The sequence below is a fragment of the Monodelphis domestica genome, chromosome 3 (genome assembly GCF_027887165.1).
Source record: "Monodelphis domestica isolate mMonDom1 chromosome 3, mMonDom1.pri, whole genome shotgun sequence".
NCBI classification, from domain to species: Eukaryota; Metazoa; Chordata; class Mammalia; order Didelphimorphia; family Didelphidae; genus Monodelphis; species Monodelphis domestica.
In genome coordinates, this window is record NC_077229.1 from 490,880,724 (window position 1) to 490,905,000 (window position 24,277).

Genomic DNA, 24,277 nt, shown 5'->3' on the forward strand with positions numbered 1-24,277 from the left:
AAAGCAGAAAATCAAAAGATTATAGCAAAAAATCAAAAGATTATAATAAAGGTTTGGGACTTTTAAAGCTTCCTTGACTAACAGTACCTCCTGCTGGATTCATGAACTAACATTTCTAGAAGTACTTCAGTTTGGAGGGAATTTACTGAAAGATGATATGATTTGCTTTCTGGGTACTCTGAACTTGGTTTTGTGTACTAAAGCAATGAACATCTTATAGTTTCCTATAAACTTCAATATTCAATATTTATTATTTTGATGAAATATAATGGCTAAAGAATTAAAATATTTTCTATTTGAAAATAAGAATACTTCTCTTATTAAGCAGCTGCAAGGCTCACTAAGAACAAAGTCTTTTGCAATTATAAAATCTGAATTTAAGTCAGCAAGTTAAGCAGAGATTTATTACAAATTTATTTTTGTACAAGGCATCGTGCTTTGCATAATGTCCCAAGTGATTGGGAATATAGAGATGAAATGAGCAATTACCCTGTCCTCATGGATATTCCTTCCAGAATAGGAGTAAAAAGTCATTTCAAGGCTTACAAAGCACTTTACATACATTATTTCATTTGTTCCTCACAAGAGCTTAATGATGTTAAATACTGCTCTAATTCCCATTTTCCAGATGAGGAAGCTGAGGCATGGAGATTTGCCTAGAGTCACATAGCTAGTGAGTATTTGAGTCAGGATTCAAACTAGGGGCTTTTTGATTCCAAGTCCAGAACTATAGCCACTGGCCACCTACTTGCTTAACTATAATCTCTATTATATAGACTAAGTTAATACAAAATAGAGAATTCTAAACACTTAGGAGACATACACAGTGAGTTCAGATGAACATAAGAATTATATTCTTAGTCAATTTTGCCTGATTATGCAAATAGAGATAAATTAGAGCAGTTTTTCTTAAGTTGAAAGGAAAATGGAAAAAGAACCCCAATCTAAGTTTAGTTGTTGAGAATAGAAGGTCTCCAGGCTGTAAGAGAAGAGGAAGAATAGAATTCAAGAGCAACCAGTAGCAGTTGTGACTATCATGGACTCTAAGGCCACAAGCTGTCACTTCTTTGGCATAAATCCAGTTATTAGAATGTGGTTTGACAACAAAGGGAAAAGTTAAGAATATATTTCTTAACTTTGGGACCTTGCTAACCACTATCCCATTTACCACCCCACCATCCCAAATCCCCAATTTTCTGCATTTAACAAATTACCTATGAGTAAAAAGGAATGAATTCATTAAACTGAAAGGACAGTGACAAGATTTAAAAGATTCTTCCCTCTGTTCGTTAATTGTTCATTTCCCTCTCCCAAAACTTGGAAAAAAATACTGTGATACCAGGAGTTCATTGTTTGTGGTTGGATTAAGGGATATAAGTTGGAACAGCACTTAATAGAGGCCCTAAAACAAATCCTCACTCATAGAGAATATCTAGGATTTAAGGAGAAAAGGAATATGATTTCCTGTTCATTCTTAGAATAATGATCATGCTTCAGATGGAAGAGTTGACTGAAAGGAATAGTACTCATGATTCCTTTCTCCCTACAGATGATCCAAAGTAAAGTCACTACATCACTTGTGGGGACTTCTTAGCTCCATATATTTTTCTCAAGATCTGGTTGACAATATTTTCTAAGATACGGTTTGAATTGAGGTTACAGATAGTCAATTGATTAATAGAACATTGTGGAATCAGGAATGAGCCTATTTAGAAAATTAAATGAAAAATTAATCAAGGCTGTTTTCCTTCTTCCTCTCTCCTGGGAACAGTGCAAAAAAAACCAAACACATTGGTTTTGGAGTTAGAGGAGCTGTGTTCAAATCCTGCCTCTGACACTTATTACCTATGTAATCTTGAGAAAGTAACACAAGTTCACTAAGCCTCCGTTTCCTCATCTCTAAGACAAGGGTTTGGATTAAAGTTCCCTTCCAATTCTAGAGCTATTATATTTTGGAAAATGTTCTGAATGTAAATATTTCCCTTAAATTTTTCAACTTTTTATTTCTTAATGTCTTCATGGAGGAAATAGTAATAACCTTTCTCATATCCTCTGTGTATGCAGTGAGAGAAGAAGTGTGAGGAGATCATCATAATGAAGAATAAAGTGTTAATTTTAAAATTTCTTTATAGGATGTTATTTTACAAAATAAGAAGCTAAATAAGACTAAAGCTGAAAAAATAATTACAATGAGTGGAAAACAAGGAATTAAAAGTTTGAGTTTGGAGAAGAGAAAAAAACTGGAAGCCTACCAGCACCTGTTCTACATTTTACAAGTAAGAGCATCTTTTTTCTAAGTATAGCACACTGGCCAAAACATTTTGCTTTTTTGTGTTACTTAGAAATGTGTGAGTACTTTTTCTTTAATTCCCCATTTATTTACTTAGAGAAACATCATAAAACTATAGCCTGAGCAGATACTTTGAATCAAAGAGAAATGAGAGTGACTCCTTGCCCTGAAAAACAGAAATTTTCTGGGAGAATCTCTACCCCTTCTTCTTCATCACCTTATTCTTTTTTTCCTTTCTTTTTTTTTTAACTTATTTCTAGTATAGTAGGACCTCATTTTATACATCTAATATATTCCATGACTCTTCAGGAAAGATGAAAATTGCATAATCATGAATCCCATTACTAAAACAGTGTGGTGGGAGACAAGAATTTTTTCTTATTTCTAGGATAGAACTTCCAGGGAACGTTTTTAGTTTTCTATGCTCCCCAGAAGGCTGCTGAGGACTTGTAGCTCTAACTGGTGTAGCTACACTTTAGGTCCATCTTTTTTTCAGTTCTCCACCCCTAATCCTGGCTTCTAGCTCAAAAATGCATGCTATTGGTCCCAGAGGAAATTAGGTGAGCAAATAATGCAAATCCATTATGACTCATGGAAAGCCTACTTACTTTCATAGACTATTACAATTATTATAATAAATTGTGGCACTTTAAAGTTTGCAAATAATTTCCATATATTATTTCATGTGATCCCTAAGAAAATTCATGAGTTTGGTGCTATTATTGCACATTGCACAGATGAGGAAACTGAGGCCCAGAGAGATAAGTAAGAACTAAAGTCTACATTCATTTCCAAGTCCATATTCAACCCATTGTCCCACACTTCCTCCCTTCCTTTGCAAAGTGACTCACTTCCTTCCAGGAAATTGACCTTTATTCTTTGTTAGAAGACCATACGATATGGAATGCTGATTATATATATATATATATATGACTCAGGGCAGGAAAGGACTTTCAAAGTTTTCTAAAAGTCCAGCAACCTCAATTTATCAGTAAGAACAATGAGTCTTTTTAAAAAATTTATTAATTTTAATTTTTTAGAATATTTTTTCCATGGTCACATGATTCATGTTCTCTCTCTCTTACTTCCCCTGTGCCAGAGCTGACAAGCAATTCCACTAGTCTATACATGTCTTATTACTCAAAACCTATTTACATATTATTCATATTTGTAATAGTGATCTTTTAAAAACTACAACCCCAAATTGAGTGATCAATCATATGTTTTTCTTTTGCATTTATACTCCCACAGTTCTTTCTCTAGATGTGGATAGCATTCTTTTGCATAAGTTCCACAAGATTGTTCTGATCATTGCATTGCTATTAGTAGCAGAGCCTATTACATTTGATCGTTCCATGTTTCACTTTCTGTGTACCATGTTCTCTTGCTTCTGCTTATTCTGCATCAGTTCATGGAGGTCTTTCCAGTTCATATAGAAATCAAGCAGTTAATCATTCCTTTCAATACAATAGTATTCCATCACCATCAGATACCACAATTTGTTAAGCCATTCTCTAATCGAGGGACACCCCCTTGTTTTCCAATTTTTTCCACCACAAAGAGTGCAGCTATATATATTTTTCTACATGTCTTTTTCTTTATTGTCTCTTTGGGGTACAAACCCAGCAATGGTATAGCTGAATAAAAGGACAGACAGTCTTTTAAACCCTTTGGGAATAATTTTCCAAATTGCCTTCCAGAATGGGATCAATTCACAACTCCACCATCAATGCATTAGTGTCCCAATTTTGTCACATCCCCTCCAACATTTATAATTTTCCTTTACTGTCATATTAGCCAAACTGCTTTCTGTGAGGTGATAAGAACAGGGAGTCTTAAGAAAGACAAATGTCTTTATCAAGATCACAAAGGTGAAAATAACAATAAATGGTGGTAAATAAAAGCCAGAATTCAAACCCAGGTGCACTGGCTTCAATTCAATTCCATTTTCTCAGTTCAGCACAAAATATGTGTTAATACAAAATCTCCTCAAGGAACAAATAATAATAGTAACCATGAGGTTCTAAGATCACAGGTTTAGGGCTACAAGATCCTAGAGGTTATCTAGTCAAACCGGATTTTTTTGTATGCGTGTGTATGTCTCACATAAGACAAAGGAGTTTCCTCACCTGGGAGTTCCTAAGCATACTAATGAACAGGTCTCCTTGTCTCCTTCATAGTGTTAAGGATTGCAGAGTACTAGGTTTGAACTCCCTCTTCTCATTAGTTTCTGTGTTACTGCCTTTATTGACCTTGCTCCAGTCCACTTCCTTTTTTTTCTTCTCTGCCTGATTCTTAGAAATATTCATTCAAGAGGAAGTAATGTCACACAGAAGCAGAAATCATTCAGGGTTGTGAAATCATGAAGTCTAGCATTATCTCCTGTCATATTGGCAGAGTTATTTTTCTTCATAAAGTATGTGATAATTCCTATCTGGCTCTGTAATTCCCCTTCCACAATCCTTACATTCTCAGTCCTCCTGTTCCTAGAAACTGCCCTCATTGCTAAGGGGGCACCGTGGGAAAGAAAGATGTATTTACCATGATAAACAATAACTCTCTGGAAGAAGGGAATTTTTTTCCTTTCAGGGAAGCAAAGGGAGGTTGTCCATCCCTTTGGAATATTTAGCCAAGGATCAATGATCAATAAATATTATAGAAAAATTAATTAATAAACATTTTCCTAGTGGGCTGAACTCTCATCAGAAAGCAAAAACTGACTGTGTTTAAACTTCCCCTGTTGACTATTCTAAAAATCTCTTATTTCATTCTCTTATTTAGAGAAAGGCATGATATAATATGGAGAATCCTTGATTTCTTTTTTTGCTTTCTCTTGTCATTTCCACATAGCTTTAAATGGGAAAATTAAGGCAGTGTGGAGAAGTCAGTTCCCAAAAATCTTAGTAGTGGTGGCCAATTTTATATTGTTTTGTCAAATTCTAACCAGCTAACAGTGTCTCTGGAACAACCCTATAAATATCTTCCTGAAGTCAGTCATAGGTCACAGGATCATGATTTAAAGAGAACATCCAAATATTTATCTATTATTAGTATTTGTTTTCCTTTGCATGGTTCTAAAAAATCACAACCTCTGTTCACAGAACTCTAAAATAAACATCATTCTAATCTCTATTAGGATCATAGAGTTTTGTAGCTAGAAGGGTCCTTATTAGGTAAAATGGTTGTTTCTCTGTTTATCTAAGCAGAAGATTTTTGTCTTCTCAAAAATAAGATTAGTAGTGGGGACAGGGAAGGGGGAATCTTTCGGTTTCTTCCCACGTAGTGTTCCTATTAATGTATTACTTCTTAATTTTGTTTTCTTATAGTAGGAAGTAGGAAATAGTTACCTATTTAAACAATGTGGATTAATCTGAAATGTGGGTTTTTTTCTCTTCTTTGCTGTTTACCTCATCTCTTCTTTAGACCAATCCTTCCTATCTGGCTAAGCTGATCTTCCAGGTGCCACAGATCAAGGGAACCAATTTCATGAATAATGCAATTTTCACACTATACAATTATGCTTCTAATGAACGAGAAGAATATTTGTTTCTCAAGTTTTTAAAAACTGCTCTAGAGGAAGAAATGCAGTAAGTATATAAGCCACGTAATATGTATTAGGCCAATAAATGCTCTATCTTTTATGTCATGGTTGTTCCTCAAATGACATGATTCACCTCAAAATTAATATATTACTAAGTTTTTGTGGCAGGTTCTCAAAAATTGCTGATTTGTAGAAGTATTGAAAATTAGCGGTATCCTCAGACTTGAAGCAACTAGGTAGCACAGTGGATAGAGTGTAGGCCTGGAGTCAAGAAGACATCTCCCTGAGTTCAAATCCAGCTTCAAACACTTACTGGCTGGACATGTCACTTAACCCTGTTTGCCTCGGGTCCCTCATCTGTAAAATGAACTGGAAAAGGAAAGGGCAAACTATATCAATATCTTTGCCAAGAAAATCCCCAGGCAAACTCCAGGTCCAGAGCTCTGTCCATTACACCTCCTTCATTCCCTCCCTCTTAGGTTACCGTCTATTCATCTCTATTTTGTACACAGTTATTACCACATTTTGTCTCTCCCATTAGAATGTAAGCAGCTTGAAAAGAGAGACTGTTTTTTTTGTTCTTTATATCCCCATCACTTTTGCTCAGTGCCTAGTATATTGTAAGCACTTTGGAAATGCTTGTTCATTAATTGAAATCATGGGAATAGATTACATCACCCAAAAAGAAGGAGAGGAGATGATTGATTACATTTAGCAGGTCAGGATGCAATCGCCAAATTAACACAAATACAGCCACAAAAGTGGGAGGGAAACCAGGTTTCTGTAAAGAGAGAAAAAGAGATGTGGTCATCAATGCTAGATGTTACAAGGACCTCAAGGAAAAGGAAAACTAAAGGCCATCATATTTGGTGAGTAGGAGGTCACTGGCCTTTCAAGAGAGCTGTTTAAGAGCACAAACAAAAGCAAGATTTCCTTAGGTTAAGAAAAAAAAGTAGGATATGAATATAGACACCTTATTCAAGAAGTCTGGCAATGAAAGGCTCAAAGAAAGCAGCATACCTTGTACATAACATACTCAGTAAATACTTAAGTGCAGTAGAAAAATCGCTTAGGACAGCATTTTTGTGCTGGCTTTATTCTCAAGGGAAGTTTACCTTCTAGAGCAAATGAAATCAAGATCAATGAAAATTATATTCTTGACGCCATTAGACCCCTCTGGGTGAGAGGCATGGGGCCAGGGCAAATGGTGGCCATTTAAATCATGTAAGCATTTATCTTTGTAGAAAAGAATTGACCAGAAATAGTTTTATGAAGCAGAGAAAGAAATGGATTCTGGGGCCATAGGAACAAACTGTTTTTGATTTTTATTGTTTGGGTTCTTAATAGATCCCAAGTGAATCAGATACAGGACATAGTGAACGAAAACGCTACAGTCAGTAAGATGGTTATCAACTTCAGCAGAGGAGCCATTGCACAAAACGCTCTGTGCCAGCTAATTTTCCCAGTGGTGAAAGAGATCATTGATGATACATCCCTTGCCATCAACACAAACCCAGTGGATGTGTACAAGACTTGGATTAACCAATCAGAAGTGGAGACTGGAGCGATCAGGTAACAAAATTTTAAAATTTTCCCCTACATGCCCCTTCACAACTAAAGATTGAATTATAACCACAATATAGAATAATAGCTTTTCTCATATAAAGCAATAGATTGGCTTCTGTGGACCTTAGTTAAGAAAAGTTCATCTCCAAGAGGCTGGTCACCAGATGAATTATTTTTTTTTTAATTTCCTGTGTGTTGTTACTACTGTTTTTGGTTTCACTCCCATATCTCACGAAGGCCATGGAGGGCTAGTGCGCTATATTAGTGGAGTTAAATATCTATAGCCAGTGAAACATTATCACTTTTGCAGTATTGATATTTATATTGACTTGACATGAGCAAGTATACATTATCCCTACCTGTGTGTTTATACACGTGTTTATGTGTTTTGATTCCTTCCATGTCTGCCCTTCCCCTCCTTTCCTTCTTTTCTCTCTTCCTTTTTCCTCCATTCTGCTCATCTCTTTTTCCTTTCCTTCCTCCTCTCCCTCTTTTTTCCTACCTTTCCTTTCTTCCCTCTCCTGTCCCCTCTTTTTCTCCCTGTCTCCTTCCATCTTTCTATCTAATGTCTCTTTTATCCCTTTCCCTATTTCTCTTCCTCTCCCTCCCATCCCCCTTTTTCTCATCCTCCCACCCCTCACATAATTGAAATTTGTCCATCTTTCTTTAATTAGGTCATCTTGACAATCAATTTTACAGTCACATTCTGTTCAAATTAAGTATCAGAGCCCAAATTATATCTATATTGCTCTTTAATATTTGTATTTCCAAATGACTTTTAACCACAAACAATTAAACTTAGAACACTTCCTCCCTATTTAAATGTATATGACTTTGTAAATTACTAGGTTCATGCTTTAATAAGTAACATCAATTTACCTTGGGCTGAGTTTTTTAAAAAGTTGGTTATGGATCTTAGCTTATTATAAGAATCCTGTATTATCTTTATATCCTTCATTATTTTTCAGAGTTGGTAAATCAGGAAATAGGACTGAGTCTATTACCTTAAAATTTGGACTCAAAGAAGTTCACTACTTATAGACTAAGTTTATTTTCTGGTGTGGCTACACTGAATAATGGAAAAAATTGGCATGTTTGCTACAGCATTGGTAGGAATAAATTGGTCCTTCTGTTGTTGTAAGCAGTACCTCCTGGCCTGAATTCTACTCCCTGAACCCACTTTCTGCAAATGTGTGTTGTTGTTTTTTCCCATTAGCATTACTGGAGAAAATACAGTTCATTGGGTACTGAATTTCTATTTTGGAAGGAACTTTTCAAGTATCACTATTACATTAATTGAATAACACTTTAGTGGCTTGTGGGTTTTTGGTTGAAGACAGTGAACCACTTTTATCCACTTAAAACTTCTTTAATGTTTTCAGCAAGCTGCCATATAACATCAAAAAAGAACAAGCCTTATCACGTGCTGAAATAAGAGCTAAATTGGATGAATCTATTGAGACCCTGCAAAGAGTAACCGATAAAATCTTGGACATAATGTTTTCTTCCCTTGATCAAATACCGTAAGTGACAAGTAATGAATCTAACAATTTCCCTAAATATATACTAGAAAGTTCCATGGACTTTTCCAAAAAAATCCTTTAGCAAAAAATAATTTTTAATAATTTTACTTTTACTCAGTATTCTAGGGAATTCTAATACTATGTTTAGCTCACTTCTATGAATAGCACTTTTTCTTCCAGTGTCCTGGCTCAAGAAAAATCATAAAATTACTAGACAAGGGGCATCTTATTTCATATCATCTTATTTCACATTTTAGTTTGTTTTAGGAAGATGCCTATATTGTTTAGCTAGAACAGTTTCTGTAGGTTTTTCTTACTGTTTTATTTTTCTTTTGTCATCTCTTTTATATGTAGATATGGAATGAGATATGTAGCCAAAATGCTGAAGACTGCCCTCGAAGAGAAATTCCCAAATGCACCAGAAGATGAGATATTAAAGGTACATTTTTAATTTTAGAGGTATTGCACAGTAGCTTGTTTGAGGGGCATAAACTAGAAGTGATAGGATGCCATTTTGCAAGTTGTCATACACATTTAAATCTGTTCAAGTAACATGTGTATACATACACACATATATACCTTCATGTACATATTTGCAAATATAGTCTATAAATGAGTGCTTAAAATTTTTGCTTCTCACAACTTTTTTAGATTCTTAGTTGTGCTAATATCAACAATTTCTTTACCTAAAAATGATAATATTTCTATAGAAATATTTGTATAATATTTTGAATAGGATACTATTTAATATTGTGGATTTCTTTTGAGAAGAGCAATAAACATACTTTCCATATATATAATCAACCTAGTGGAGACATCATGGTACAGTGAATGAATACCTGTTCTCAGAGCCATGAAATATTGACTTCAGGTCTCTCGACTCAAACTGATTGTGACCATGGACAAGCTAGGTAAACCATTAGTGCTGTAGGCAACTCTTTCAAAACAAAAAGATCCAGAGATGGGGCTGTTCTGTTTTGCTGTTTCTAGGCCAGGAGTCAACACACAGGAATGAAATCTCAGACACTATCAACTGGTAACTGGTAGCATCCTTTATTAACTTGATTAAGATTTAAGTCCTGACACCAGGCTCAGTGCTTTATCCACTTGAGATCCAAGATGCAAATATTAAAAGCAGAACCAGTAAAGAGATTTAGCAAGATGTTCTACTTCCTTGAGTAATTGAGTAATTTTGAGAAATTGTAACCAAATATTTTAACTGTCTTTCGTTAAAGCCCTTACCTTCCCTCTTAAAATCAACACCGAGTAATCGTTCCAAGGCATAAAAGGTAAGAGCTAGGCAAATGGGGTTAAATGACTTGCCCAGGATCACATAGCTAGGAGGTGTCTGAGGCCACATTTGAACCCAGGACCTTCCATCTCCAGGCCTGGCTCTCTATCCACTAAGCCATCTAACTGTCCCTGGAATTGTTTTTATCACCAAAAAAACAAAACCTAAAGCTGAGTTTTCCCTCTTTCAAAGTGATCTATTTTTCTTCCATCTCTGCAGATTATAGGAAACTTTCTATATTGTCAGTATATGAACCCAGCAATTGTGACTCCAGATAGATTTGGCCTCCTTGACATGATTCCAGGAAATCAAATATTCCCTGTCGAAAGGAAAAACTTAGAGTCAGTGGCCCAACTCCTAGAGCATGCTGCCTCAGACAAGATGTTTGAAGGAGAAAATGATCATCTTTCATCCTTGAATTATTACGTATCAGAGACATTTAAGAAGTTCAGGTATGAACAGCCAGTGGCTTTGGGAGAAAATTTTTCTGTGGGGAAAGAAAGCCCATTTTGAGTGACCAAACATTAACATGGAGGAGAAAACAAAAAACTATAGATAATGGTTTAGGATTCTTTTTCTATCCATCTGTCAGTATGAGGAAAGAGGAGGATTAAGAAAAGAATTGAAGAAAAATGTTTTTTTTTTAATGAGTTTTAACGCACTCAGAAATCAGAAAAAAATCAGAGCCATCCAAATACCAATAATTATAGCTTCCTTAGATGGATTGGGAGAAAGGTAAATGTAATTACAAAGCATTTTATATACTTTGTCATTTGATCCTTTCAATAAAATTATAGGATAATGCAAATATTATCCCCAATTTAGACATAAAGAAACTGATGGTCCCAGAATTTAATTTGATTTGCCCAAGATCATATATCACTTAATTGGCAGAGAAGTAATTCATCCTTAAATCTTCTTGCCTGAAGTACGGTATGCTTTCCACCATTTTGTACTGCTTTCCATCCTTCCTTCCTTCCTTCCTTCCTTCCTTCCTTCCTTCCTTCCTTCCTTCCTTCCTTCCTTCCTTCCTTCCTTCCTTCCTTCCTTCCTTCCTTCCTTCCTTCCTTCCTTCCTTCCTTCCCTTATTTACAAAGTATCAGTTCCCAAGTAGAAAGAACTAGGCAATTGGGATTAAGTGACATGCCCAGAATCACACTGCTAGGGAGTGTCTAAGGTCACATTTGAACCCGGGGCTTCTATTTCCCTGGCCTGGCTGTGTATCTACTGAGTCACCTAGCTACCCCTATGTTGCCTTTCAAAGCATTGCTCCCATTTCCCTTGGACACCAACTTATTTATGCCTACCAATAAGAATAGTTAAATTCACTACCTCTCTTTGATCACTATGCCAGTCTGACTTTATTCCTCCCTCTAAGGGCACAAGTGACCCACCTTCTCATGAAATCTATAGCTTTTATTTTGTCTTGACCTCACTGATGTATTTGATGCCAGACCACATCCTCTTCCTTAATACTTCTTTTCAAAGACTGTTTTCATAGTTCTTCTTCCTTTTTTGTCCACTTTGTTGGTTCTCCATACTGCTTATGTCCTTGGTACTCTTTTCTTCTCTGTGATCTTACACATGCCCATGGCTTTAGTTATCACTTCTCAAATCTGCAGAGCTGAGAGACAGCTGGGGATCTCAGTGGATTGAGAGCCAGGCCTACAGATGAGAGGTTCTAGGTTTAATTCTGGCCTCAGGCACTTCCTAGTTGTGTGACCCTGGGCAAGTCACTTAACCCCTATTGTCTAGCCCTTACCACCCTTCTGCCTTAGAACCACTACACATTATTAAATCCAAGACTGAAGGTAAGGGTTTAAAAAAAAATCAATATAGTTCAACAATTCTCCCCAGAGATCTACTTCTAGACTACCAATGACTAACTAGATCTCTTCAGTTCTATATCCTCTTTAGAACCTCAGATTAATCCATCAATCTTAATATGTACTGGGAACTCTGTGCTAAATTCTGAAGATACAAATGCAAAAACAGCCGATGCTCTGAAGTAGTTTACATTCTAATAAGGAAAATAACATATAGCTAACTAGTTATGTACAAGTTGAATATGATATCAATAGAAAACTATTTCAGAGGGAAGGACTAAGAAAAGGACTCCTTCCTTCAAAAAGGTGGGGTTTGAACTGAGTCTTGGAGGTAGAAATCAGAAGAGATCATTCCAAGTGTATGGGGCAGCCAATACTAAGATACACAGATGAGTGTAATGTTCAAGGAAATGCAAGTAAACTACTAGAGCTGGATGTTATAGTGAGTGGAAGTAAAACATTAGAAGGACTGAAAAAGTAGAAAGGGCCACATGCTAAACAGAGGACTTTATATTTAATCCTCAAGATTATCAGTAGCTGCTGGAACTCACTGAGGAGGAGGAGAACATGGTTTGACCTGCATTTGAAAAAGATTACCTTTACCGCTGAGTGGTAGGTGGAACAGAATGGAGAATGATCTGAGGCAGGGAGATGATATGCTAAGCTCACATTTCCTCCTAAAATTGCCATCCTTGCTTTTCTGTTAATGCAACCCAGTGTTATAACTTTAAATCCATCTCTTGGTCTTCCTGCACCCCATATATCCATTTGCCAAATCCTATTTTGGCACTTTTTCATTCACTTTAACCTATCCTTTCCCTTCTAGTGAAATCATTCAAATTTAAGGCATTATAAATTATTGACTAGATTACTATAAAAGGCTATTAAAAAGATCTTCTTACCTCTATTTCAGTACTCTTTAAAGCCATCCTTCATACTACTAGATGAATTCTCTTCCTGAGTGATCATGTCACATCTGTTTTCAAAACCACTCTATTGCCTATGAAATAAATATATAAACTCTTTATTCTGGTATTCAGGTCCCTTCACAATTTAGTTCCAACCTGTCATTATCATTCTAGAGGCAACTAGGTAGTCATCCGTAGAATTCCAAACCTCCTTGCTCCATCCTAACAGTAGCAAGTAGATAGAGCACTAGGACTGAGATGGGGGAACCTGAGTTCGGATACTTACTAGTAGAGTGATCCTACACAGGTCTCTGCCTGCCTCAACTCCCTTAACTGTTTAATGGGTATAATAATAACACCTCGCTTCCAGATAATTGTTGTGAGAATCAAATGAGATAATATTGTAGGTACTTAACATTGCTTATTTCTTTCCTTCCATTATCCAGAAATACTCCAAAATTTTTCTAGCCAAATGAGATGATATGCATCACATTTTTTTTACACCTGGCTCCCTGTCTTTACTAACACAATTTTTTTTTTCTTAGACCATGTTCTTCATGAAGATTTCCCTGATATCTTCAGATAAAAGTGGTCTCTCAAATTTCTTGGCACAGTTTTCTTGGGATTTCTTTTTTTGCACTTAGTCATCACATTCCATCTTTTACATTATATTTATTTGTATCCATATTCCCCTTATTTGTTTATATCCTTAAGAGAAGGATCTATGTCTCACCTCTATGTATCCTGAATGGTACTTTACAGATATTGGGCACTGAAGAACTGTCAGTAGAACTTAAATAAAAGCATATTCTTTGGAGGGATGTTTTTGCATTGTTTTGACATTTTTTCCAATTACAAGTAAAGGCAATTTTTATATTTAAAAAAAATTTGAGTCCCAAATCCCTTTCTCTCTTCTAACACCCCTCACTGAGATAACTATTTGACACAGATGAAATATATTTCTATAGTAGTTATATTGTGAAAGAAAACTAAAAAACAAATAAAAAAAAACAAGAAAAATAAAGTTTAAAAAACCCTATGATTTAATCTGCATTCTGACTCCAGTTCTTTCACCAAAGGTAGATAGCATTTTCTATCACAGGTCCTTCAAAACTATTTGAGGTCACTGTATCATTGAGATATTAACTAAGATCTTCACAGTTGATTGTTGTGCAAAATTGCTGTTATTGTATACAGTGTTCTCTTAATTCCACTGACTTTGCTTTGTATCAGGTCATGTAAGTCTTTCCAGATTTTTCTTTCCTTTCTAGTCTGAAATCTGCATGAGGAGGGCAGGCTTTCTATGTATGGAGCTAAGGAGCAAGTTTTTTGCCTGAGGCCACCTCTCTGTAGTCTGCTGATCTCTGTAGCTTCTACTACTGTTTGCTGCTCTTCTCTGTGCTATCTCCTTGCAGGTGACCCAGGTTTAGCTGCTCTCAGGGGTAGGTCTTTGGCGGTCTTAGTCAGCTGCCAAGGACCTAGAGGTACCCCTCACTCACTCTGGAGCTGCCCCTTGCTCACTCACTGATTCTAGCGTGGGCTGACTCTGGCTCCATAGGTGGGGTGGGGGAGGGTGGATCAGCTCGGGTTTTGGTGGAAGCTTTTTCACCCCCTTATAGTGTGGAAATGCCTAAATCCCACATACCTTCAATGCTGCACCCTATTGTAGGGTCCCTTTGTTCATACGAATTTGGGGGGTTTTGTTGGCCTTTTGAGGTAGTCTATATTGGTAGGCGGTAAGGAGAGGAAGAGTCCTGCGTCTAGACTGCCACCATGTTTACCCAGAAGTCCCTCCAGATTTTTCTGAAAGCGTTCTGTTTGTCATTTCGTAAAGCAAAGTAGTATTACATCATAATCATACACCACAACTTGAATAACTTCAGTCATTCCTTAATTGATGGACATCCAATTAATTTCCAATTCTTTGTCACCACACGAAGTACCACTATAAATATTTTGTACATATAGGTCCTTTTCTTTTTTGTTTTGTTATCTCTTTAAGATACAGAACTGATAGTAGTCAAAGGATATACTGAGTTTTACGGCTCCAGATAATTGGATCAATCCCCTCCAACATTCGTCATTTTTCTTTTCTGTTATAATAACCAATATGATAGGTGTGATATGGTCCGTCAAAGTTGTTTTAATTTGCATATCTCTGATCAATATTGATTTAGAACATTCTTCATAACTACATATAGTTTTGATTACTTTGCCTCAATACTGCCTTTTATATCCCTTGACCATTTATATTGGGAAATGACTTGTACTCTTGTAAATTTGACTCATTTCTCTCTCTCTCTCTCTCTCTATATATATATATATATATATATATATATATAAGAAATGAGACCATTATCAGAGAAACACACTGTAAAAGTTTTGTTCACTCTTATGACTACTATGTATTGCCCTACATCATATTTCCCCCTATTTATCCATCTCTCTTTTTCTGTCTCTCTGTCTCTGTATCTGTCTCTCTGTCTCTCCCCATCCCTTTCACCCTGTCCTTCCTCAAAATAGTTTTGTTCTTGATTGCCTGCCCAATCACCTCTCCCTTCTATTAGCCCTCAGTATCTCTTGTTCCCCTTTCCTCTGCTTCCCTGTAGAGTAAGATAGATTTTTACACATACCTGAGTGTGTGTATTATTCCCTCTTTGAGTCAATTCCAAGGACAGTAAAGTTCAAGTATTACCTGTCATTCCCCCCTCCCATCCAGTCTTTCCCTTCACTATAAAAGCTCTTTCATGCTACTTTTGTGTAAAATAATTTGCCCCTTTATACCTCAGGCTTCCTCCTTCTCCTTGTGCATCCTTCATTTTGAACCCCTTAATTTATTTTTTAGATATTGTTCCATCATAGTCAACTCTCACCCAGACCTCTGTCATTGTATACTCCTTCAAACTACCCTATGATAAAATTCTTAGGAGTTACAATTATCATCTTCCCATGTAAAAAATAGTTTAACTTTACTGAATCTCTTATGATTTCTCTTTCCTATTTACTTTTTTATGGTTTCCTTGAATCTTGAATTTAAAAGCCAAATTTTCTATTCTGCTTTAGTCTTTTCATCAGGAATGCTTGAAAGCCCTCTTATTTCATTGAATACCAATATTTTTCCCCTGAAGGATTATACTCAGTTTTGCAAGATAGGTGAGTCTTTGTTGTCATCCTGATTCCTTTGCCTTCCAAAATAGCATATTCCAAAACCTCAAATCCTTTAATGTAGAGCTGCTAAGCCTTGTGTTATCCTGTGACCCTGTGGTATTTTAATTGTTTCTTTCTGACTACTTGTAACATTTTGAACTTGACCTAGGTGCTCTGGAATTTGGCTATATTATTTAGGTTTCATTTCCATATCTCAGGAGATTATCAGTGGACTCTTTCCATTTCTATTTTACCCTGTGTATCTAAGATATCAGGGAAATTTTCCTTGATAATTTCTTGAAAGATGATGTCTAAGCTCTTTTTTAGTTCATGGCTTTCAGGTAGATCAGAACTTCTTAAATTATTTCTCCTGGATCCATTTTCTAGGTCAGTTGTTTTTTCCAATGACAGTTTACTTTGTTTTTTCTATTTTTTATCCTTTTGATTATGTTTTACAGTTTCTTGATTTCTCATGGAGTCATTAGTTTCCATTTGCCCAATTCTAATATTCAAGGAATTATTTTCTTCAGTGAACTTCCATACTTCCTTTTCCACTTGACCAATTCTACTTTGTAAGGAGTTATTTTCTTAGGGTATTTTTTCCCATTTTTTTTTCATGTAACTGATCCTGCTTTTTAAAGAGTTCTACTCTTTGGTGGATTGTTGTACTTCTTTTACCACTTAGCCTATTCTTTTTATAAGGTGATATTTTCCTCAGTATTTTTTATGCCTCCTACACAAGGCTTTTCCTGATTTTTCTTCTGCATTTCTTGTTTGATTTTAAAACACATTGGAACTCATCCAAGAATTCTTTTGGGGCCTAAGACCAATACACATTTTTCTTTAGATCTTCATGTCTACATGTTTTGGCATTGTTATCTTCTTCTTGGCTTGTGTTTTGGCTACCTTGTAACCAAAGTATATCACCTTAGTAATCTATTAGAGTCAGACTCTTTTTGTTATTTGCTCATTTTTCTATCCTATTTATTTGTTTTTAATTGTAAGTTAAAGTTGGATTCTGCTTCTGGTATGGAGAAAGTACTTACCTGAGCTTCAGGGTTTTTGTGCTGCTAGTTCTGGGGTCTGTAAATTTTCAGTTCTTCCAAGGTGATGTGGTTTAAGAAGAGTTGTGCCGCTGCTGTCTTGACCTGTGCTGTGGTCTTTAAGAAACCACAGGCACACTTTTCCACTCTGAAACTCTGACCATCATCCATGCTCCTCCTGACCCTAGGACTGTGACCCAGAATTACCCACTGTGAACTGTGCAACAGAATCTTGTACTCGGTGCCAGAAACCAGCTGTGGGCTAAGATTTGTAGAAGCTACCAGCATCACCACTGATTCAGGCAGCCCCAGAACCTACTACTGGCTTGCCAGAGCTTGGCCTGTGTTGGTTTTTAGCCTGTTTTGGACTTTACTCCACTCTTAAAGTGAGACAGACCTTCCCTGCTAGCCTTCTAATTTGTCTTGAGCAAGAAAATTATTTCATCTCAAACTTTTTGTGGGTTCTTCAACTCCAGAATTCATTTTGGAGTTTTTTTAATATTGTTTTGGGGAAATTTGAGAGAAATCAGGTTAGTTCCTGCCTTTTCTCTGCCATCTTGGTTCCACCCCCTATTGTGAGCTTTTTAAATTAATTTATTTGTTTGCTTTGCTGGTTACATTAAAATTGCCAAGTATCTCCCTCCCCACTTCCAACCCCTCCACACTAAAAAAAAGTGGTTTTGTGTTTTAAAAATAGGTTATGATGATGATTCCTTCGAGTTTCCCTTCTTAGTTTTATAAGTCATATTCTGTTAAAAAAAATCAATATCCTCTTAATAAGTTAATAAGTTAATAATAATAATAATAAGTCAACAAAAGGGAAGAGACTGCTAAGTTTTAGCCAGTAGATCTTTAATTTCAAGTATTAGGTGATAGATTATAATTTTAGCTTGAAGAAAAGTATAAAATAATCCCTTTGACTTTATTATGATAGCATAATAACTACTTTGCTCAATGATTTGGGGTTGCATTAGGTTGTTTAATTGTAAAGGTAATTTAGGTAAAACATTTACAAATGAATCATTCATAACTGAATTTTTTCTTGGAAAAACTGTTTTCTTCCTGATATCTTCCTGATATGAGAAAAATTCAGGGTTTCAAACTTCCCTCTTTATAATAATAATGTATAATACTGTTTCCCACTCAGGAAGAACTTGTCTCATCTACAGGAAACAATTGTAGGAAACTATTTGTTTTAGTTTGCTATATTGGGAAAATCCAATTTGTGATGTATATTACAGGTCTGTATAATTAGTGCCATTTGTCCTGATTCTTCAGAATGTTAAGATCAGGGATTTGTGAGATAGAATATTCTGTTCAGTTTTTGTTGTTTAGTCATGTTAGTGATTTTCAATCCTTTGGCTATGTGGGGTTTTCATGACGAAGATATGGAGTGGTTTGTCATTCCTTCTCCAACTCCAACTCATTTTACAAATACATATATGTAGACAAACAGGGTTAAATGATTTTCCCCCAGGGTCACAGCAAGGGTCACACAATCTGAAGTCAGATTTGAATTCAGATCTTCCTGACTCCAGGCCCAGCACTCTTTCAGCTATGCTACCTAGCTATTCAGCTGGTAATGTTTCGCATCCATAGTCTCCATTCCTACAAAAATAAAGGAAAGTGTGTCAACTAGTTATTGAGGAGTTAATACCAAAATAATGCTAAATGGTCCACTACAGACAAGAAAAGAATCAGTGAAGTTGGAAGCATCTCTCACTCTCATTTTTTCTTTAAATACCTGATAATCTTGGCTTCTATTTTTCTGACTTATTTTAGCTTGGAACTTTAGGCAAACATAGAAATATTCCCTTCTTTTGGCTTCTGGTCTTCACTTAAAGAAATGTAGGAAAAGGGAAATTATTATATTCCCTGTGGCTAGGAATACATTCCTATGTTGTAAATAATTTTTCCTTTGGTTAATCCTCATTGCTTAACATTTGAGAAAACCACCCATTTTGACTTGGTCACATGAAGTTTATACAAAATAGTGGTCAACAGAAGTTAATTATAGACTTCAGTATGAAGGTTTAAGAGGGATATAAAATATATTCCCTTGAAAGTTCCCTCTTTGCCATTTTAAGGATTTTTTTTTCTATTTCCTTTACTGTACAAATTTTCACCCATGGATTTTCCTGTTAAAAATAAATAAATACAAATTCCCATATCTTCCCTTCCACCTTAAAAATATATGAGAATTGAACAAAAAAAACCCCAAGAGAATATTAACCTGTTAATTGTACCTTTAGCATGCTTTAGAATATAGTGACCCAGGAATTAGGTTAATTAAAAATTTAGGCTGAGTAAATTTTGGCATCTTTGATCTTTAGTTTGTCACATTGTCCCTTATGAGCTCATGAGTACCTCTACAGGATAGTGGGTCCTTGATTTCTGGAAAAGTTTCTTGGTGCCAATATAAGGCTCCTGTATCTATGAGGCCAAGCTCAAAGACAGCTATAAGGTGAGTCAGACTCTTCCCTCCAATCTTTTTTCTCCTTTCCTTAGTCCTTCAACCAGTGATAATGCCCAAAGTTCTCAAAGGTCAATATGGTTTGGAAACTTACAGAAAATACCTTCTCCACCAACCCCTGCCATGAAATTCAAGGAAACACATACAACAGAGAAGAGATTTTCCTGTACTAAAGGGAAAAGTCATTTTGAGCTGCTAGTCTTCTTTCTCTTCTACCCTAATGTACAACACCTGTTGACCTGACAAAGACCTGAAGATTTTTAGCATTCATGGTCTACAACTGTCCTGAGTCTTGGAATGTAGTTGGAATAGGAAGACTATCCTTCAATAAATCTTAGTTTTGTGCAAGGGCTCTCTCTCTCTCTCCCTTTGCTGAATTAGCATCGATACTGAATGACCTTAACAATCATTCATTTAGAGAGAAAAATGCTGCCAAATACAGGGGTTAAAAATGAGTAGGAAATTTTGAATCAGGTCCTTGTTTTTTTTTGTTTTTTTAAGAAAAAGATTCTCCCCTTGCCCATTCATACCTGTTTGGTGCCTAATAGCAAATCAGGAATTCCCATCAAGGTACAGAATAGATTTTGCAGAGAACTTTCTAGTAACAAGATTATATGGAACAGAACAGGACTTATCTAAGAATTCTCAGTTATTCTCTCTGATAGGTCAGTTGTTGGACTCAGAAATGTCTATATCCCATATAATTCTGATGAATGTCATGTTGAACCAAATCTTAGGTTCAGATTAACCAAAGACCTTGGAAATTTTTTTTAAATAATTTAAGAAGCAACAGGTCATAGTGACTAGTGCACTAGATTTGAAGTTTGTATGTCTAAACCCCAACCTCAGACATATACTAGTTGTATGACCTACAGTGAATCATTTAACTTCTCTGCCTCAACTTCCTCAGTTGTAAAAGGAAGAGGTTGAACTCAAAGACTGGCAAAAGTTCTTCTAGCCATAAATGTATGACACTGATGATATGATACATTTAAAAGGAGACTGCTAACCATATTTACTTACTTTTCTTTTGTTCCCAATATGCTTAATGTTAAATCATCAAAACATTAGGAAAATAACATTTTTAAAACCTTTACTTTCCATTTTAGAGTCAATACTCAGTATCAGTTCTAAGACAGAAGAGCAGTAAGAAATGGACAACTAAAAAATGACCTGGCCAGGGTCACATAGCTAGGAAATGTCTGAGATCGGATTTGAACCCAAGACCTTCCAACTCTAGGTCTCAATTTTTATTCACTGAGCCACCTGAAAGAGAAGTTTTAGACCTAATCCTTAGTCTAAATAGAACATAAGCCTGGCTGCTGTCCCCAGATTTCCTTACATGAACCAACCAAGACTTAGTGTTTGTGGACTAAAACTGCACATCTAGGACCTGTGATTTTTAACTCCCTTTGTCACAGTTCATATGTCTATAATTTTGACTTGGGTAATTACCTGAAACTCACAAAGGTCAAGTGACTTGTCCAATGACACAAGTCCAAGTAGGTGTCATAAGCAAAATTTGAAAAAAGGGCTGCTAGAGACCAATGACCCCCTAGAGACTGAACCAAATATTTGAAAAATGGATTGGTATGTATAGTACAGTATTGCATACTTTTGTTAGCCTAAACTTTCTAATCCAGATACTATGATTTCTATAATAGCTATACTTTTTTTTTTAAAACCCTTACCTTCCGTCTTGGAGTCAATACTGTGTATTAGCTCCAAGGCAGAAGAGTGGTAAGGGCTAGGCAATGGGGGTCAAGTGACTTGCCCAGGGTCACATAGCTGGGAATAGCTATACTTTTTACATGTGAAATTCCTTAATAGCCATTCAGTTTTGTTTTCAAATTCTATTAGTACACTTTCTGGTAAACAATGATATAGTACAATGATGAGCAATTATATGTATTAAAAAACAGAATACATAGTTAGCAATAATCATTTTATCATGTGCTGTACTTGTTCAACCAAATTTTAGGGCAAAAGGTATAATATCATTTATTTATTTTACCCTAGGCCTTCAGCATCCCAGCCAAGTCATTAATCTGAGGTTTAAATATGAAACATGGCCATTGCCCATCAAATTATTGCCTTTTGTTGCATTATTTTTTATGTCAGAGGATATATATTTATTTTGCAAGACAAGCATTCCACAATTATTCTGTAAAAGATTCCTTTAGGTGTTCGATCGTAGCTATCTGGGAATGTATAACAAAATCAAACCTCCATCTTGGTTTTCCTATTGTTTCTTTCATTTCATAGGAAATGAGTTCTTGATCAAGTAAGCTCTGAAATCCATTGGCCTCCTCAAAAAGTTCTCTACTTTTCTTTGTTCTTGTTTGGAGGGCTGGATCCACAGCAGAATCCCCACCTCTCTAGTTACAAACGAGTTTCAGTTGTATAGAGGTGTCTATACTATGTAACGCTATAGTACTGGCAAATATGAATAACTTGGAGGAGGTACACATATCCCAGAGAGAGAGGCTCTGATAGTGAATCCTCCAAGAGGGATATTAGGGAAGATAATTATTTGGACAAATCCAAGGGGCACATTCTCTCATCATTATTGTAATGAATGTATTCACCTACTTAATTTTTGTCTGATCTTTTGCTATTTTTGCTCTTTTATTAGAAACTTTTTCAAGGAAGTATGCAATGTCCCTGAGCCTGAAGACAAGTTTAATATAGATGAATTTACAGACATAGTCACAATCAACAAACCCACCATATACATGACAATAGAAGAGATCATCAACATTCATTCTGTAAGTAAAAAGGGGGGCAATCAGGCTTGAAAAATGACCTGGGCCAGCAATATGTTTATTAAACCCTTACCTTCCATCTTAGAGTCAGTACTGTGTATTGGTTCCAAGGCAGAAGAGGGGTAAGGGCTAAGCAAGGAGTGACTTGCCCAAGGTCACACAGGTAGAAAGGATCTGAAGTCAAATTTGAACCCAAGACCTTCCATCCCTAGGCCTGCCTCCCAATCCACTGAGTCACCTAGCTGTCTCCCTTCAATATATATATATATATATATATACTTTTTTAGCTATCCTTAGTTTTTCAGGATTTGGCGGGGATGGGGGGCATTCATTCTGGAGGGAATGTGGTTATTTTAACAAGTTTTACATCTATGTATTCCTAAATCCAAGTTGTTTTATTTTTATTCCCCAAATTGCTTTTTTAAAAACCCTTACCTTCTGTCTTTGAATTGATACTAAGTGTAGTTTCAGAAGCAGAAGAGAAAGAAGGGTTAAGTATTTGGGGTTGTGACTTACCCAGGGTCACACAGCTAAGCAGGGTCTGAGTCCAGATTTGAACCCAGGATCTCCTATCTCCAACCCTGGTTTTTTATTCACCAAGCCATCTACGTAGCTGCTCCTCAGAAATTTCTTTATCATAAGCTTTCCAACTTGTTTTCCTTTATAATGTTTCATTTCTTAAATAATTAAACTCATTTGGTGACATTTTTATATTACATACTTAATTAACATACAAATTGTGAATGTGTAACTTAAGGGAGAATTTCTCTCCTTGCTTCATCATTCCCTCCCTTTATTCTCCTACTACCAGGAATCAGTTCCTCTTTTTAACTCTCTCCTTTGACCTCTCTTCCCTGGGGAAAAATCCCTGGACTTTGTCATTGTATCTCTGGGAGATGAGAACTTTCTTCTCTTTAGGAGGTAGGGAGTAGAGGGGATCATCCTTACCCTATTATTACCAATACCCTACTGGAAATCTGTTCTTTGTCCAGAGAAATACCTTTTGCTTTTGCATATGACTAATGGCCTATATCAGTCTTCTTGTTATATAAATCATCATTATCCACAAATATTTGTAAATACCTGTAATGGGAAGTTATTTCTCCTTTATTGTTGCCTTTGGTGAGATTTTTTTAATTGAGGAAATCTTTTTTATTTTTTTTTAAGATAAACCCTAAAGATAGACTCTGATTTACTTACTAAATAATTTCTATTTCTAATGAGAATTTCCTACCAAATTTGTTTCTGGGATTGGTAATGAGATTACTCTTTGTGTTGAGAATCATAGATAATTAAGCAACATTGTGTACAGCTGTAGTCTCACCTTCCCATCACTAAGATTTGAGTGAAATCTACAACAAAAGGGATACAGTGGATCCATTCTATCTTTTCTTGATACATTTTCTTTTTGTTTAATGAACTAAAACTGGTGGGTTAGAGGATAGACTACGTACATTCTGCCTCTGAATATCTCTTATCATAAGGAATTCACTGAGATTCTCATTGCTCTCTGAAAGTGTTGGTCAGCAGAAGGCCTCATACCCCTTAATCCATGAAACCATATATATTTATATCCAACAAATCTTTGGTGGCTCTAAATGGTTTTTTACAGGTCCCTTCCTCTTTTGTTCATTGCCATAGTACTATGTGAGCTTCATAAATCAGATGAAAAGGATTTGCTTCTCTTCTAAAAGACTTTAAAAACCAGAAGACAAATATAGTAGTATAAAATGTCTAAAAGAATTTTTGTAGACAAATGGGGCTAACTCATGCAGGACAGGGGACTATCTAACCTTTTGATAACAGCCTATTTATTTTAATGGGAAAATTCCAACATAGTGGCTGTGTGACGATAAGGAAAATAGCAATCAATCCAATGCAACAATTTCTAAACCCCTGCTATG

General features: G+C 35.9%; 1 protein-coding gene across 10 annotated transcripts in view; it reads left to right on the plus strand.

Moving 5' to 3' along the window:
- Positions 1-24,277, plus strand: part of LOC100010026 (ras GTPase-activating-like protein IQGAP2) — a 270,208-nt gene that overhangs the window by 186,121 nt on the left and 59,810 nt on the right. For 9 of the 10 annotated variants that reach the window (XR_008917925.1, XR_008917924.1, XR_008917922.1 and 6 more), the window contains 7 exons: positions 2,133-2,276; positions 5,714-5,877; positions 7,179-7,403; positions 8,780-8,920; positions 9,275-9,359; positions 10,431-10,663; positions 22,244-22,376. Coding sequence is in view for 5 of the 10 variants with exons in the window: in XM_056824762.1 (XP_056680740.1) it covers positions 2,133-2,276; positions 5,714-5,877; positions 7,179-7,403; positions 8,780-8,920; positions 9,275-9,359; positions 10,431-10,663; positions 22,244-22,376 (1,125 nt within the window). In the remaining 5 variants the exon portion in view is untranslated. The remainder of the gene's footprint in view (positions 1-2,132; positions 2,277-5,713; positions 5,878-7,178; positions 7,404-8,779; positions 8,921-9,274; positions 9,360-10,430; positions 10,664-22,243; positions 22,377-24,277) is intronic. The other variant, XR_008917926.1, reaches the window with a different exon arrangement.